General features: G+C 44.1%; 1 protein-coding gene across 1 annotated transcript in view; it reads right to left on the bottom strand.

Annotated features, from left to right (window-relative positions):
* Window positions 1-11,924: 11,924 nt before the first annotated feature.
* The window catches only part of LOC143808359 (dysbindin domain-containing protein 2-like), a 76,173-nt gene continuing 73,853 nt past the window's right edge, over window positions 11,925-14,244 (bottom strand). The window contains exon 4 of the mRNA XM_077290900.1: window positions 11,925-12,713. Coding sequence (XP_077147015.1) covers window positions 12,514-12,713 — 200 coding nt within the window. The 3' untranslated portion in view covers window positions 11,925-12,513. The remainder of the gene's footprint in view (window positions 12,714-14,244) is intronic.

The following is a 14,244-nucleotide window of genomic DNA, read 5'->3' as shown; positions in this document are numbered from 1 at the left end:
ATATTCAACCCATTGTCTGATTAACATTTGGTTAATGCACATGTTTGCTTTTTTATGTGTTGTCTTGTCATTTTAATGGATGTAATACATGTTATGTTTTAGGTTCCCTTTTGCTGTTTACTTAAATACTTTGTGGGTAACCCCCCCCCCCCCCTTTTTCAAAAGCTTGGTTGGCTTTCAACCCTTTGCTATTTTTATATCAATCAAACTTGGATAAACCTCAAAGGGAATTCTGAACCCCTTAGTGATGTCACTTTATATGGCAATAACTCTGGAATGTTTCAACATATCCCATTTGATTTTGAGAATTTTTTTTGTGACCTATTGTACTTTGCTAATAATAAACTTAGGTTAACATGTTTTGCGTTTAAAAAAAAAAAAAAAACTGTCCAACCATTTGCAATTTGAAAACTTTGAATGGATTATCCCTATAATCCAGTATACGGTAGTCATAACATACAAAATAGTTAATAACCTTTACTTCAATTCAGCTATTCATGCCGAGTGCCGCCTCTTCCTTCATTAGCGTCCCTGCCGCCTGCGTTGTTGTTTTCTTTCTCGGGCATGCGCAGTTTCTCTGCCCTTCGAACTTACAGCGCAGGTGCCGGGTACGCTAATGAAGGAAGAGAAGGCGGCGTGCAGAGGCCATGATTGACGGCTGCAAGGTGTCTGGATTAGGGGGAAAGACCTGCCCCCGGGACAATTTCACAGGTATAAGGACAAACTTCAAAAGCGATTATTGCAGCAGTGCCAGGGACCAGAACTTTTTTTTTTTTTTTTTTTTTCAATAATGTTTTTATTAAACTTTTTTTTTTTTTTGACAATACAAATATAAAATCTGCACATTCTTGTATCAATCAGACAATGTTACGTCACATTTCGAGCAATACGAAATAAGTAAATAAAATAATTTACGTAGACATAACAAATAAGTAGAATGGCTAATCTAAAAGGTCTGTTGTTGGTCTTTATTAACTATCGTTGCCATATTTTGACGTTATGCCAGAATGGGCAGAAAGACAGAGAAGTATGAGGAAAATACTTAGGAAAATGGAGGGAGGGGAGGGAGGGGGGGGAAACTTCTGGGGAAATGAAGGGAGGGGGAAGGGGGGAGAGCACACGGCTTCCACTCCCACATCCTCGGGTTTATATGCCCCAATCCGCGAGTCATCCTCACAGAGGCGGACGACCTGCTATTGTTTGTTCCAAGAACCAAGTAGTCATCTTAAAACAATCTCTAATTCCTTGCTTAGTGTGAGTCGGAAGGATCGCTATAAATGGTTCCCATGTGTCAAAGAATGTTTGAGTCCTCCTCTCCTTTTGGAGGGAAGCGTCTATCCAATCCATTCTAAACAGAAAAGCAAGTTTCTCCAGGAAAAGTCGCAGTGTGGGCACTTTAGGCGCTAACCAGTTTTGCAGAACTGTCTTACGAGCTGCAGCTGAGATAATAAAAAGGAATTTTTTACCATGGTATGGTATATGGACATCACTATCCGTAATATGACCAAAGAGAGCCCAGGCTGGAGTAAGTGTGATGTTATATGAGGTGTGCGTCGACACGAAGGTATATATACGTTGCCAGAACAATTGAATTTGTGGACAAGCCCAAAAGCAGTGATAATGGTCCGCTTCAGGTTCCCCACATCTAGAACAGGCCGGGCTCGCCAGATTCCCCATCAGATAACTACGTTTTGGTGAAACATAGGTCTTGTGCAGGATCTGTAACGCCATTTCCCAATAAGAGACAGAAGGTATATATTTGAGTGCTTTCTGTAATGCCCGCAAGATAAGAGATGGTGTAAAGGAGACATCATCCACCTGCCATTTTGTAATTCCCACCCCTACGGTATCATACTGTAACAAAGGACGGAGGAATGTATAGTACTCCGAGACCAGACCCTTAGTCTGAGTGCCTGTATTCAACTTGCTCAGTAATTCGTCCTGCCAGTCATTGTCATTGAAAGCGTGTATGACACTATGTGCGTAGCTTTGCAGCTGCATGTAGTGGAAAGGGTGTGCGCGTATATAGTCAAACAAAGTGCATGCCTGAGCGAATGAAATGACGGTCCTTGTCTGTATGTCAACTATGTCTCCAATGGACCGTAAACCCTCTGCCATCTAGAGAAGATGGGGTGTGCCTTTCCATCATGGAAACTAGGATTATTGGAAAATGACTGTGCAAGTGAAACACCACTGGACAAGTGTAGCCTCCTACGTACCACCACCCACGTCCTCCACATTGACATAAATAAGGGGTTATTTTTATGGTCTGATGTTAATGAGGGATATGGGGAATGTAATAAGCTTACCAGGGACCTATTATCTATCAGAGATGATTCTACGTTATTGGATGAATATGTGGATGTACCGTTCAGCCAGTCCTTAAGGATCCGCATATTGGCTGCCAGATTATATAATTTAACATCTGGGAAATTGATTCCCCCATTAGTCTTAGGCTGTTGGAGGATGTACAGTCCAATTCTAGGTCTCCTTCCCTGCCATATGAAATTGCGGAATAGTCGATTGATGTTGCGTTCATCTACGGGTCTTAGATAGAACGGTAAGACATTAAACAGGTATAGCAGCCGCGGGAAGGAGATCATTTTTATTAGGTTTGCCCGACCTATAAAAGAGAGGGTGAATTTGCTCCACGCATTTAAGTCGTCCTGTAATGATTTGATAAATGCCTGCAGGTTAGTCCGCTGCAGTTCTGCTGGAGATCTAGTAATTTGAACACCCAAGTATGTAATAGATTGGGTTTTCCACTGGATAGGGTAACTTTGAGCCCACGTAGGTTTTGCAGGTCCCGTAAGCATCAGAGCTTCAGATTTTGTCACATTTATTGAGAAACCTATTATTGCTCCCTTTTGCTCTACTATTGAAAGCAAAGGGCCCAAATTGACCCGAGGTCTTGACATAAAGATTAAAAGGTCATCTGCGAAAGCCATCGTTTTAATTTCAGTATTCCCAAATTGTAATCCCTGAAGACCTGGCCACTTCTGCAAATACCTTAATAGTGGGTCCAGTGCCAGATTAAAAAGTATCGGTGAGATTGGGCATCCCTGTCTTGCTCCCCTTTCCAAAATGATTGGAGGAGATAGTAAATTATTTATGGATAGTTTAGTGGTTGCGTTATGTTGTATGATGTGTAGAAATCTAAGAAAAATATCGCCAAAGCCTCTGTGTCTTAAAACCGTGTTCAGAAAGCTCCATGATATTGAGTCAAATGCCTTCTCAGCATCAAGGCTGAGTAGCAGTGTGGGAGGACAGTTTTGTTGTTTAGCAAGAACTGTTGCAGCCACAGCCGTCCTAACTCCCAGGGCAGAGTGGCGGCCTCTTGTAAAACCCAGTTGTGAGGGTATGAGTAAACCTGGTAAAAACTCTTGCAAGCGATCCGCCAGGATTTTAGTGAGTATTTTGTAGTCTACATTTAGTAGGGATATCGGGCGATATGAGCCTACCTCAAGAGGGTCTTTATTTGGTTTGGGTAGAAGAATTGTATGGGCTTCATGGAAGCCTTCCACTTGTTCCCCCTGTGCGTATATGGTATTAAGCAAATCCACCATCATGGGGGTGATATCTGGCTGCAGCATCTTGTAATACTCAGCAGTTAGACCATCAGGTCCTGGTGACTTGTTATTGTGTAGGGACTTGATCGTCGACCGCACCTCCTCAATAGTTATTGGAGCTGACAACTGTTCCCTTTGGTCTCCCGTTATTTTTGGTAGTGCAATCGAGGATATAAGATCCCACGTGTCCTGTGAGCTATATGGCCGTTCTCTGTATAGTTCAGTATAGTACTTTAGGAAGGCCTGTTGTTTATCCCTTTCTGATGTGACCACTTGATGGTTCTCTGGGTGTCTCACCTGTATAATTGTGCGTCTAGAGTGGAACGGCTTAGTTAAACGTGCCAGTAAGCTGCCAGTCTTTCCGCCCCACCTATAATAATGGTTCTTTGTGAAATCTATACTTCTTGTAGCCTGGGCAATAGTGAAAGTATCAATGAGTCGTTTGGCTTCTAGGTAATTTTGCTTTTTAAGTGTGTCTGTGGGATCAATCAGATAGGCCTGGTGGGCAGTCAATAGGTCCGTGTGTAAAAGTTGGTATTTTGCCCTTTTTTCCCTCTTTTGATGTATCAGGTAGGAAGTAATATGGCCTCTCATCACTGCCTTAGAGGTGCGCCAAAGTAAGGACGCGTCTGAGGAGGATGATATGTTATCGTCTAGGAAGTTGTTCCAGTGTGTCTGAAGGAATCCCCTAAAATCCTCTGAATTAAACAAATATGATGGAAATCTCCAATGCCTCAAGGGATATCTTGGTGGGTTCAGAAAGAGCCGTAATGTAATTGGCGCATGATCCGACACCTCAATGGTTTCTATTGAGGGACCAGAACTTTAAGAGCCACCTTGTCAGAATGCAGCATCAGTGCGGCACAAGGTGGCTGGGGGGGTGACAGGTTCCCTTTAACAAAAAAATAATGCTTTTTCATGATACCACCGAACGAAAAGTGGAATAAAACACAATCAAAAAGACGAATATAAATTAAAATGGTATCTCTGAATACAACATCTTGACCCGCAAAAAACAAGCCAACATACAGGTCCATCAGCAGAAGAATAAAAGTAATACCTCTCAGAATAATGCGATACAAAACTATTTTTCTTTGTATAAAGGTTTTTGAGCATTGCAGCTTAAGTCTCCTCATCTCACCATGCTTGGCTGTCACTCTCCACAAGGAGAATCTGTACCCCTTGGAGATTTAGATGGAAACCCTGATATAAATGCTCAGAGTACAGCATCGTATAAGTGTGTTCCAAAATGTTCCCAATAAAAACTTCATCTCAATCCACAAAAAAAAGTCTCCACTCTGGTCCGTCATCTGTTAATGGAAATATAGGGGGCTTCCACGTTACTGGTAGCACTGGAAAAGCGTTATGGCTCCGTGCCTAACAAAATCCAATTAATTCTGCGCTTCCTAATCCAAATACCCTCCCTTCTGAGCCCCAGTGTGCCTAAACCACATTTTTACCCACATGTTTGGCATTTCTGTAGTGATGAGTGCCCACCTAATGTACAGGTGCGTGTCTCCAGAAGCACGGGCTGGGCATAATGTACTGGGCACTACAACATACTGGGCACTACAACAGCAGTTTGCAATTTTCACTCGGTAACATCTACTGTTTGTTTCTGGAAAACACCCATGGAGTCAAAATCATTACTACCTCTGTAGATAAATTTCCAAATGGGTATAATTACCAAAACGGGGTCACTTAAGGGGGGATTCAGCTCTTCTAGCACTTGGGGGCTCTGTGTATGGAGTCTGCAAACTAGTCTAGGAAAATCTGCGCTCCAGGAAGCAAATAGCGCTCCGTCCATCCCGAGTCTCGCCGTGCGGCTAAGCAATACTGTACATCCACAGATGGGGTATTTCTACATTCAGCAGAAATTGTGGGGCAAATTTTGGGGCCATTTATACCCATTTCCCCATGTGAAAATGTAAAATCTGGGGATAAAACAAAATTTTTGTGGTAAAAATGTAATTATTTTTCACTGCCCAATGGTATAAAATTCTGCGAAAGAAAATGCATTTTTGCAACAAACTGAGGTGCATTATTTCATGTTAGACCTTAGAAAAATTAAACACTTAGGACTAAAACAACATTAGTGTTAAAAATGTAGTTTATTTGTTCTTCACCGTCCTATGGTATAAAATTCTGTGATGCACCAAGTCGGTGACGGATGGGTAAGGAATATTAGGAATCGGTATTTGTAATCCTGTTTCCGGGGGATCATCGTTATGTTTTTGCAATACAGTCACTATGACTTACCTTACTGATTGGTTTACATGGTGTGTGTCTGTACTGATACAATGTTATGTGATGCTGGCATTCTAAATATGTGTGGTATAATATACAGACCCTTACACTGCATCAGCAACTATATTTCATTGGATTCCATTTTATGTTTATCTCTTTCCTACCCAAATATATATATATATGCGGCATGTACTATATTGACACCTGTATCTTGCCTATGCTTTTGTCTGCATATACATCCTATTTATTATATGTCAATTTTTAAGATGTATGTCTAATAAAAATAACTATATTTTTTATGAATGGACTACTTACTCCATGTTTTCTTGTATAAGAATCTCCCTAGACCCATGTTGATGTTGGCGTCTCCTACCAGCACCCACCATTGCCACCATTAGTTTCTATATTGACTAGTTGTAGATTAGTAACAAATCCGAAAGAAAGAAACTTCACTCAAAGACCAAAAATAATTGAAAAATATATTAATGTTTATTGAAGACAAACTCTCTTGGTCTTCAAGGACTAGACTACCGATGATGCAGACAACATGGAGGATTAATAGGTGTCTTAAACAGCGATTAACAGACTAAGGGTACCGTTACACTAAACGATTTACCAACGATCACGACCAGCGATACGACCTGGCCGTGATTGTTGGTAAGTCGTTGTGTGGTCGCTGGGGAGCTGTCACACAGACAGCTCTCCAGCGACCAACGATGCCGAAGTCCCCAGGTAACCAGGGTAAACATCGGGTTACTAAGCGCAGGGCCGTGCTTAGTAACCCGATGTTTACCCTGGTTACCAGTGTAAATGTAAAAAAAAACACAGTACATACTCACCTTCTGATGTCTGTCACGTCCACCGCCGGCGGCTTCCCGCACTGACTGTGTCAGTGCCGGCCGTAAAGCACAGCACAGCGGTGACGTCACCGCTGTGCTCTGCTTTTACTTTACGGCCGGCGCTCACAGTCAGTGCGGGAAGCAGACGGCGGGGGATGTGACAGGCACCGGAATGTGAGTATGGCCCTGCGCTTAGTAACCCGATGTTTACCCTGGTTACAAGCGAACACATCGCTGGATCGGTGTCACACACACCGGTCCAGCGATGACAGCGGGAGATCCAGCGACGAAATAAAGTTCCAAACGATCTGCTACGATGTACGATTCTCAGCGGGGTCCCTGATCGCTGCTGCGTGTCAGACACAGCGATATCGTATGGATATCGCTGGAACGTCACGGATCGTACCGTCGTAGCGACCAAAGTGCCACTGTGAGACGGTACCCTTAGGAACATTTGTTTTATGATAGGTTGGGTTGTGCACAAGATAATGGTTCTCAGCAGCACATTGCTGAACAATGGCAGCCTGTGGGCACAGATTGTTCTGAGAGCGGCTGTTTGATGTCCATCCACCTGTAGATAAGGGAGGCCCAAACGTAGAAACGTAGGGATCAATGAAACTTATCACAACTGATTACATGGGTAAATATACACAATGACAAAAAAAGAAGACATGTAGTTGCATATGTGACATTGTTTATTACATTTATTTAATCTCGTAAGTGCTCAAAATGTCTTCCGTCAGCGTTGCGACATTCCCTGAACCTGTCCTGTACACTGACCCGTGGCACAACGTCCATAAATGTTTCTAAGATGAACACTTTTAATTCATCCATTTTCTGTTAATTTGTTGGGTGTCAGTGGATATGTGTACACAAAATCTCAGAGAATTTCATTGATTCAACTAAGCAATTTACTGATCAACAGTTGTTTAATAGCGCAAAATCATCTGATGCAGCGTGCACATTGTGTAATCTACTCACACTGATGGCGAACAGTAACCAGCTAAACTATCCAGGCACCAATGTGCAAACATGATTCTCCTGGACAGCCATGAAGTCTGCCAGATTTATGTGAAGTCCTAAACCCAGATCCAAGCGCAATGCCTTACAAGGTAAGTAGGATTACCACTCTGTAAATATTTGTGGATCTCACTATCTGTAACGCTGTGTAATTTATTCCCAATGTCAGCAAGCGTCTATTGTTAAATGACCTGAAACTTTGGATTCAGCTTTCAGAAACTTCTCATATAGCAGACCCTTATTCTACTAGTAAATCATTATGTCTGGAGGCCATGTAGGTATGTCCCTCATCCTGTCCCCATCCTGATATACACTACTCAAAAAAAATAAAGGGAACACTAAAATACCACATCCTAGATATCACTGAATGAAATATTTCAGATGCAAATCTTTATTCATTAGGCCGGTTTCACACGTCAGTGATTCCGGTACGTGAGGTGTCAGTTTCCTCACGTACCGGAGCCACTGACACACGTAGACACATTGAAATCAATGCATCTGTGCAGATGTCATTGATTTTTTGCGGACCGTGTCTCCGTGTGCCAAACACGGAGACATGTCAGTGTTCGTGGGAGCGCACGTATTACACGGACCCATTAAAGTCAATGGGTCCGTGTAAAACACGTACCTCACACGGACGTTCTCCGTGTGCCGTGCAGGAGACAGCGCTCCAGTAAGCGCTGTCCCCCCCACATGGTGCTGAAGCCGCGATTCATATCTTCTGTGCAGCAGCGTTTGCTGTAAAGAAGATATGAATCATCCATTTTTTTAGTGGTATTTTGTGTTTAAACTAAAGCTCCATGTCCCCACCCCCTGTGCGCCCCCCCCCCCCGCGCGCCCCCCCCCCCCCGCTGTCACGTGGGGATGGTCTTCTGAGAGATCTCCTCCCAGACCTGGACTAAAGCATCCGCCAACTCCTGGACAGTTTGTGGTGCAACGTGACGTTGGTGGATGGTGCGAGGCATGATGTCCCAGATGTGTTCAATCGGATTCAGGTCTGGGGAACAGGCGGGCCAGTCCATAGCTTCAATGCCTTCATCTTGCAGGAACTGCTGACACACTCCAGCCGTGAGGTCTGGCATTGTCCTGCATTAGGAGGAACCCAGGGCCAACCGCACCAGTATATGGTCTCACAAGGGGTCTGAGGATCTCATCTCGGTACCTAATGGCAGTCAGGCTACCTCTGGCGAGCACATGGAGGGCTGTGCAGCCCTTCAAACAAATGCTACCCCACACCATTACTGACCCACTGCCAAACCGGTCATGCGGAAGGATGTTGCAGGCAGCAGATCGCTCTCCATGGCATCTCCAGACTCTGTCACATGTGCATAGTGTGAACCTGCTTTCATCTGTGAAGAGCACAGGGCGCCAGTGGCAAATTTGCCAATCCTGGTGTTCTGTGGCAAATGCCAATCGTCCTGCACGGTGTTGGGCTGTGAGCACAACCCCCATCTGTGGACGTCGGGCACTCAGACCATCCTCATGGAGTCGGTTTCTAACCGTTTGTGCAGACACATGCACATTTGTGGCCTGCTGGAGGTCATTTTGCAGGGCTTTAAAAAGTTGGTGAATGAGGGGAAAATGCACAAACTTACTGCACATTCCAATGCATCTTTAAGAAACGTGAATTTTACACTAAAAACTGGTGAAACACATTAAGGCCAGTCTCACACGTCCACATAATTCCGGTACCGGAAAAATCGGTACCGGAGTTATCCGTGTCCGTGAGCTCACGTAGGCCATCCATGTGGCACACGTGCGGCACACGTGCGGCAGCCGTGTGCCGCCCGTGTGCCGACTGGGTACCACACGGACCATGCAGGAGACAGCGCTAGAGATAAGCGCTGTCCCCTGCATCTGGTGCTGAAGCCGCCATTCATATCTTCTCTCCAGCAGCGTTCGCTGGAGAGAAGATATGAAAAATCCTTTTTTTAATTTTTTTTTTGTGTTTAAAATAAAGATCCCTGTCCCCACCCCCCTCCCACCCCCTGTGCGCCCGCCCGCTGTTAATAAAATACTCACCCGGCTCCCTCGAAGCGTCCTCTCCGCGCCGCACCTTCTCCTGTATGAGTGGTCACGTGGTGCTGCCCTTTACAGTCATGAATATGCGGCTCCACCCCTATGGGAGGTGGAGCCGCACATTCATGACTGTAATGGGCGGCACCACGTGACCGCTCATACAGGAGAAGCCGGCGGAGAGGATGCAGCGAGGGAGCAGCCGGGTGAGTATTTTTTTTAACAGCGGGCGGGCGCACGGGGGGGGGGGGAGGGGACAGGGATCTTTATTTTAAACACGAAAAAAAAAAAAAGGATTTTTCATATCTTCTCTCCAGCGAACGCTGCTGGAGAGAAGATATGAATGGCGGCTTCAGCACCACGCTGGGGGGACAGCGCTTACTGTAGCGCTGTCTCCTGCACGGCACACGGCCTGCACACGGACGGCATCCATGTGCGGTACGTGTTTTACACGGACCCATTGACTTTAATGGGTCCGTGTGATCCGTGCGCTCCCACGAACACTGACATGTCTCCGTGTTTTGCACGCGGACACACGGTCTGCGAAAACACGCTGACATGTGCAGAGACACATTGATTTTAATGTGTCTACGTGAGTCAGTGTCTCCGATACGTGAGAAAACTGACACCTCACGTACCGGAGCCACTGACGTGTGAAACCGGCCTAAAGTGGTTGTCCACGTCCTCTTGATGATTACTACTACTATTACTTATTCCTCTGACTCCCTCTCGATTACTTATACGTCTGAAGGCAGGAATGGTGACACCTGCGCTGATTGGGTGCAGGGCTCATGTGACTTACAGTAATTACCACATGCGAGCCGCGAGAACGTGAGTGCCGACACCGCTGGAATGGCGCACAGAAGGTGAGTATAGGTGTTTTTAATATAACGGAGGCAAACATTCAGATTGCGAAAAGGTTGTCCTACTAGTGGAAAGCCCATTAATAAATGTGGGCCGACATGACAACAGGTAAGGAAAATCATTCTAAGGCCACGGTTATTTTTTAAAAGGACTCTGTCAGCACAAAATCACTGTTCAAACCAAGCAAAATTCTCATTTCATTCTTGGCATGGCCATGCAGTTCAGTGCACCTTCCCATCTATTTGTTGTGTATCTGTCGCTGCCATTCTCTGCCTCCTGTAAAGTTAGAGCTGTCTATCAAGGCAAAGGATAGCGAGATAGATGGAAAACAAGTAGGTAGGGCTGAACAGTTCAACCAAGTCAAGTGGATCCTGAAGGCCTTTGTTTGGTTTGAACAGTCATTTTATGCTGACAGATTCCCCCCTTTAAATCAGGCAACACTAAAGCATTACAATGAATGTCCAGCTTTCATCATCATGTTGTATAGTAGGATCTGGGGGAAGAAAAACTCTAGACCATATGACCACACGTATTGCCAGCTTATTACTGCTACACTGGATTTGTTTGTAGTAAGCACCATGGAGATATATAGGTTTGCACAGGAGCTGTAGACTCACAACGGTAAGACATTATTCTTACATTTTTGGGGGGCAAAAATGTTGATTGTATACATATCATTCAAGAATAAAAAAAATAATTACATTAAAGACTCTCTCAGATATAATCACCAGACATCTAACTATAGCAGAGTAAGTATACAGCGCTCTCTCCTCCTGGGGGCTTATTGTATGAGAAGGAAATCCAGATCCGGCTGTTTTCTCCTGCACGCTTCCATCCGGCCTCAATACTCTGACTGAAAGCTGCCAAGAAAAATCTGAATGAACGTGTAAATATACTCTGAAAATGTTATGAAGACGACGGCTCCACATGACACATGGTAAAAGACAATGCGTAACAACAGAGAGGTGACTGATTGGCTGCAAATTTATTCTACAGCAGGACGAACACCCTAAATTGAGGGGGCGTCACAGCTCACTGAGCCATTGGCCAAGGGGGCAAAAAATTCCACTCATTTACATTTGAATGAAAAGTTATTTTCTCAGGCGCTGTTCCAAAAAAAAAAATTCAGTGCTGGCTATGCTTTTATTATGAATATTGGGTGACAGACTACTATTAAATTAATCTTCGCACTAGAAACCAGTGCCAGATTTCAGACTTTCTGCGACATCAGATGGCACGTAGATGAAATTTCACATATTTGTTTATCCAAGAGTTATTCCCTGGACTAATGATAAATACATTGTATCAAGAAGACCAATTATTAGAATATCAGCGCTACAGGAGAGAAAAATCAGCCTGGGTTCATTGAACCGGTTTACAACTGACAATTATTAAATGCTCCATTTATTTCTTTACAAGAAGAAATACAATATACAAAGCTTCTCTACTGCAAATAGAGTTTCAATTAAAAAAAAAAAATCCACAGTTTAACAATCCATACCCGAAAGAAGCTGACTACTCAGAATTGCCACTTGTCATCACTAGGGGGCGCCACAGGTAGATTGTAATCTCTTATAATCACTTGGGGATTATGATCGTGTTACAGCGTCATCTGACTTCACATGGCGCGGACGGAAATAGAAGGATGTTATACTTTTGTTCCAATCCACACTCTCTTCCTAGAACATGATTATTAATAGATGGGGCCCCTGAAAGGGCAGCCTGAACTTACCAACAAATCCAAACAGAAATGTGTTGTGAAAAAAAACACTGGAATGCATGATTAAAGACCCTTCTTATTAAAATACAACTTTGTGCGGAGCTGACTGTTATTAAATGCCCATCCTATACAACCGTCAATAACAATTCATGGGGAACGCTGAGCATTTTCCCTATTTATAAACTACCATTACAGAAGCCCTAGTGGGCACCATAGTCTTTTCAGAGGAGGCGGCTGGTTATTGTTGTGCAGACAAGGGCGCCTTGTTGTGGTCGCCGTGTTCAGATCCCAGATGGCGGAGGTTTTCTTTGGGTTGATCATCTGCAGCTTCCTTCTGTCGGTCACCATTGTCACCACTGTCCTGTGCTGGTAACTGCTGGCCAGGACTAGCAGAAAATGGGAAGCGAAGTTGAAAATAGTCAAGTCCTTGGAAGTCCCCTGGAACAAAAATGGAAAAAAAAACACATCTTACATCGGTACTGACACTAGTTTTCCAAATGCAAAGCAATAAAAGTCTGAGCACTTAGCCAAAAACAGCAGCTCGGTAAAGTTCCAAACTGATACTTTTCTGCTGCCATATTTCCCCCTCTTTTTTTCAGACGAGGCCAAAAGAATGTCCTTTTGGCTTTTGCTTGGTATGAACACGTCTACATACAGTTTATTCAACCGTTTAGTAAAGTGCAGTAGACGGCGCTTTCCTTTATGGAGAACCACCGGTTCTAAGTTCTGATTTTAATGCAGAGATAATAATTATTTTTTATTCTCTTGTGTAAACCTGCCTTATCCAGCACTGATGTATTCATTTGTTCTGACCTCCAGACAGGTTCTGACAAATATAATTTTAAAAGACCAAACTGCGCCATGCTCAGCTTCCCCAGGTCCGCTTCTTCCCAGTGTCTGGCATATGGCTGCAGTACTGACATCTCAAAAACAGGGCGGCACAGCCGATCAACACTGGAATCCCACTCACAAAGCCCCATAATGCACTGATTAACTGCCACACTGACCACGTGACGACAGAGCTGCAGCCAATGTCACATACCGTGAGAAGCAGCGGAGACTCGCTATTGGACCCAGGGATGGTGAGTAGAACATATTTTTTTATTTGTAATCAAAATGTAGCGAGGGACGAATCATATTTGAAAGGGAATAAAAACCCTTTAAAGAAAACTTGTCATCAGGATTTTATACCGCAAACTAACGGCATGTGTGTGAAGGTTCTTTATTGCTGAGTAAATCTTACTTTTCTTTTCTATTCCTATTCCCTTCCCGCTGGCTGCCTCCTGTCTCTATATCTCAGTGACCTGTCAGTCAGAGAACAGTGGGCGGTTAATAAGGAGAGAGGAAGGAGAGGTGTAGGTGCAGGGCTCCGCCCACTGCACTTGCAGCTCATTAGCATATATCTTCAGCTATGGATTTCTCTATAATAGCAAAACAGCTTTCTACAAGAAACGAAAGGCTTTAATAAGCAATAAAGCACCTTTATATACATGCCATTATTTGGGGCTATTAAATCCTAATGACAGGTTCCCTTTAATTCCTCCTTGATGAAAAATACTACTTTTAGCTCGTGTTATCATCATTCCAGAGACTGAGTAAACCTCACAGGATTGTTGTACCTGTGGCGCCCCAGGGTCCTGGTCATCACAGTAGCATTGTGTAGTAGTGATGTTACGTTTGGAGGCAAGAAGGGATAACTGTCACCAGGTAAACACAAGCATGCAATACATTCACACTCCAGGCCACCAGGGGGAGCTTTTGATCCTATTTACTAGGTGACTCCCCATATATATGGCAGTTTTGGAGGGAAAGGTCAGAACAGTTTTTGCCAGGAAACAGACTGGATCAGTCTGAGGCAGAGGAGGGTTTACGGAGCTGTGTAGCCACAGTCCTGCAGTTCCTGGAAAGAGACTGTTGTGAATTAGACTTTTTGGCTCCCTCTTGTGGTTACTAGTGATATGACTCTGGG

Source organism: Ranitomeya variabilis, chromosome 2, assembly GCF_051348905.1.
Source record: "Ranitomeya variabilis isolate aRanVar5 chromosome 2, aRanVar5.hap1, whole genome shotgun sequence".
NCBI lineage: Eukaryota > Metazoa > Chordata > Amphibia > Anura > Dendrobatidae > Ranitomeya > Ranitomeya variabilis.
The sequence above is the reverse complement of the archived record's forward strand: the minus strand, read 5'-3'. Positions and strand labels throughout refer to the sequence as shown.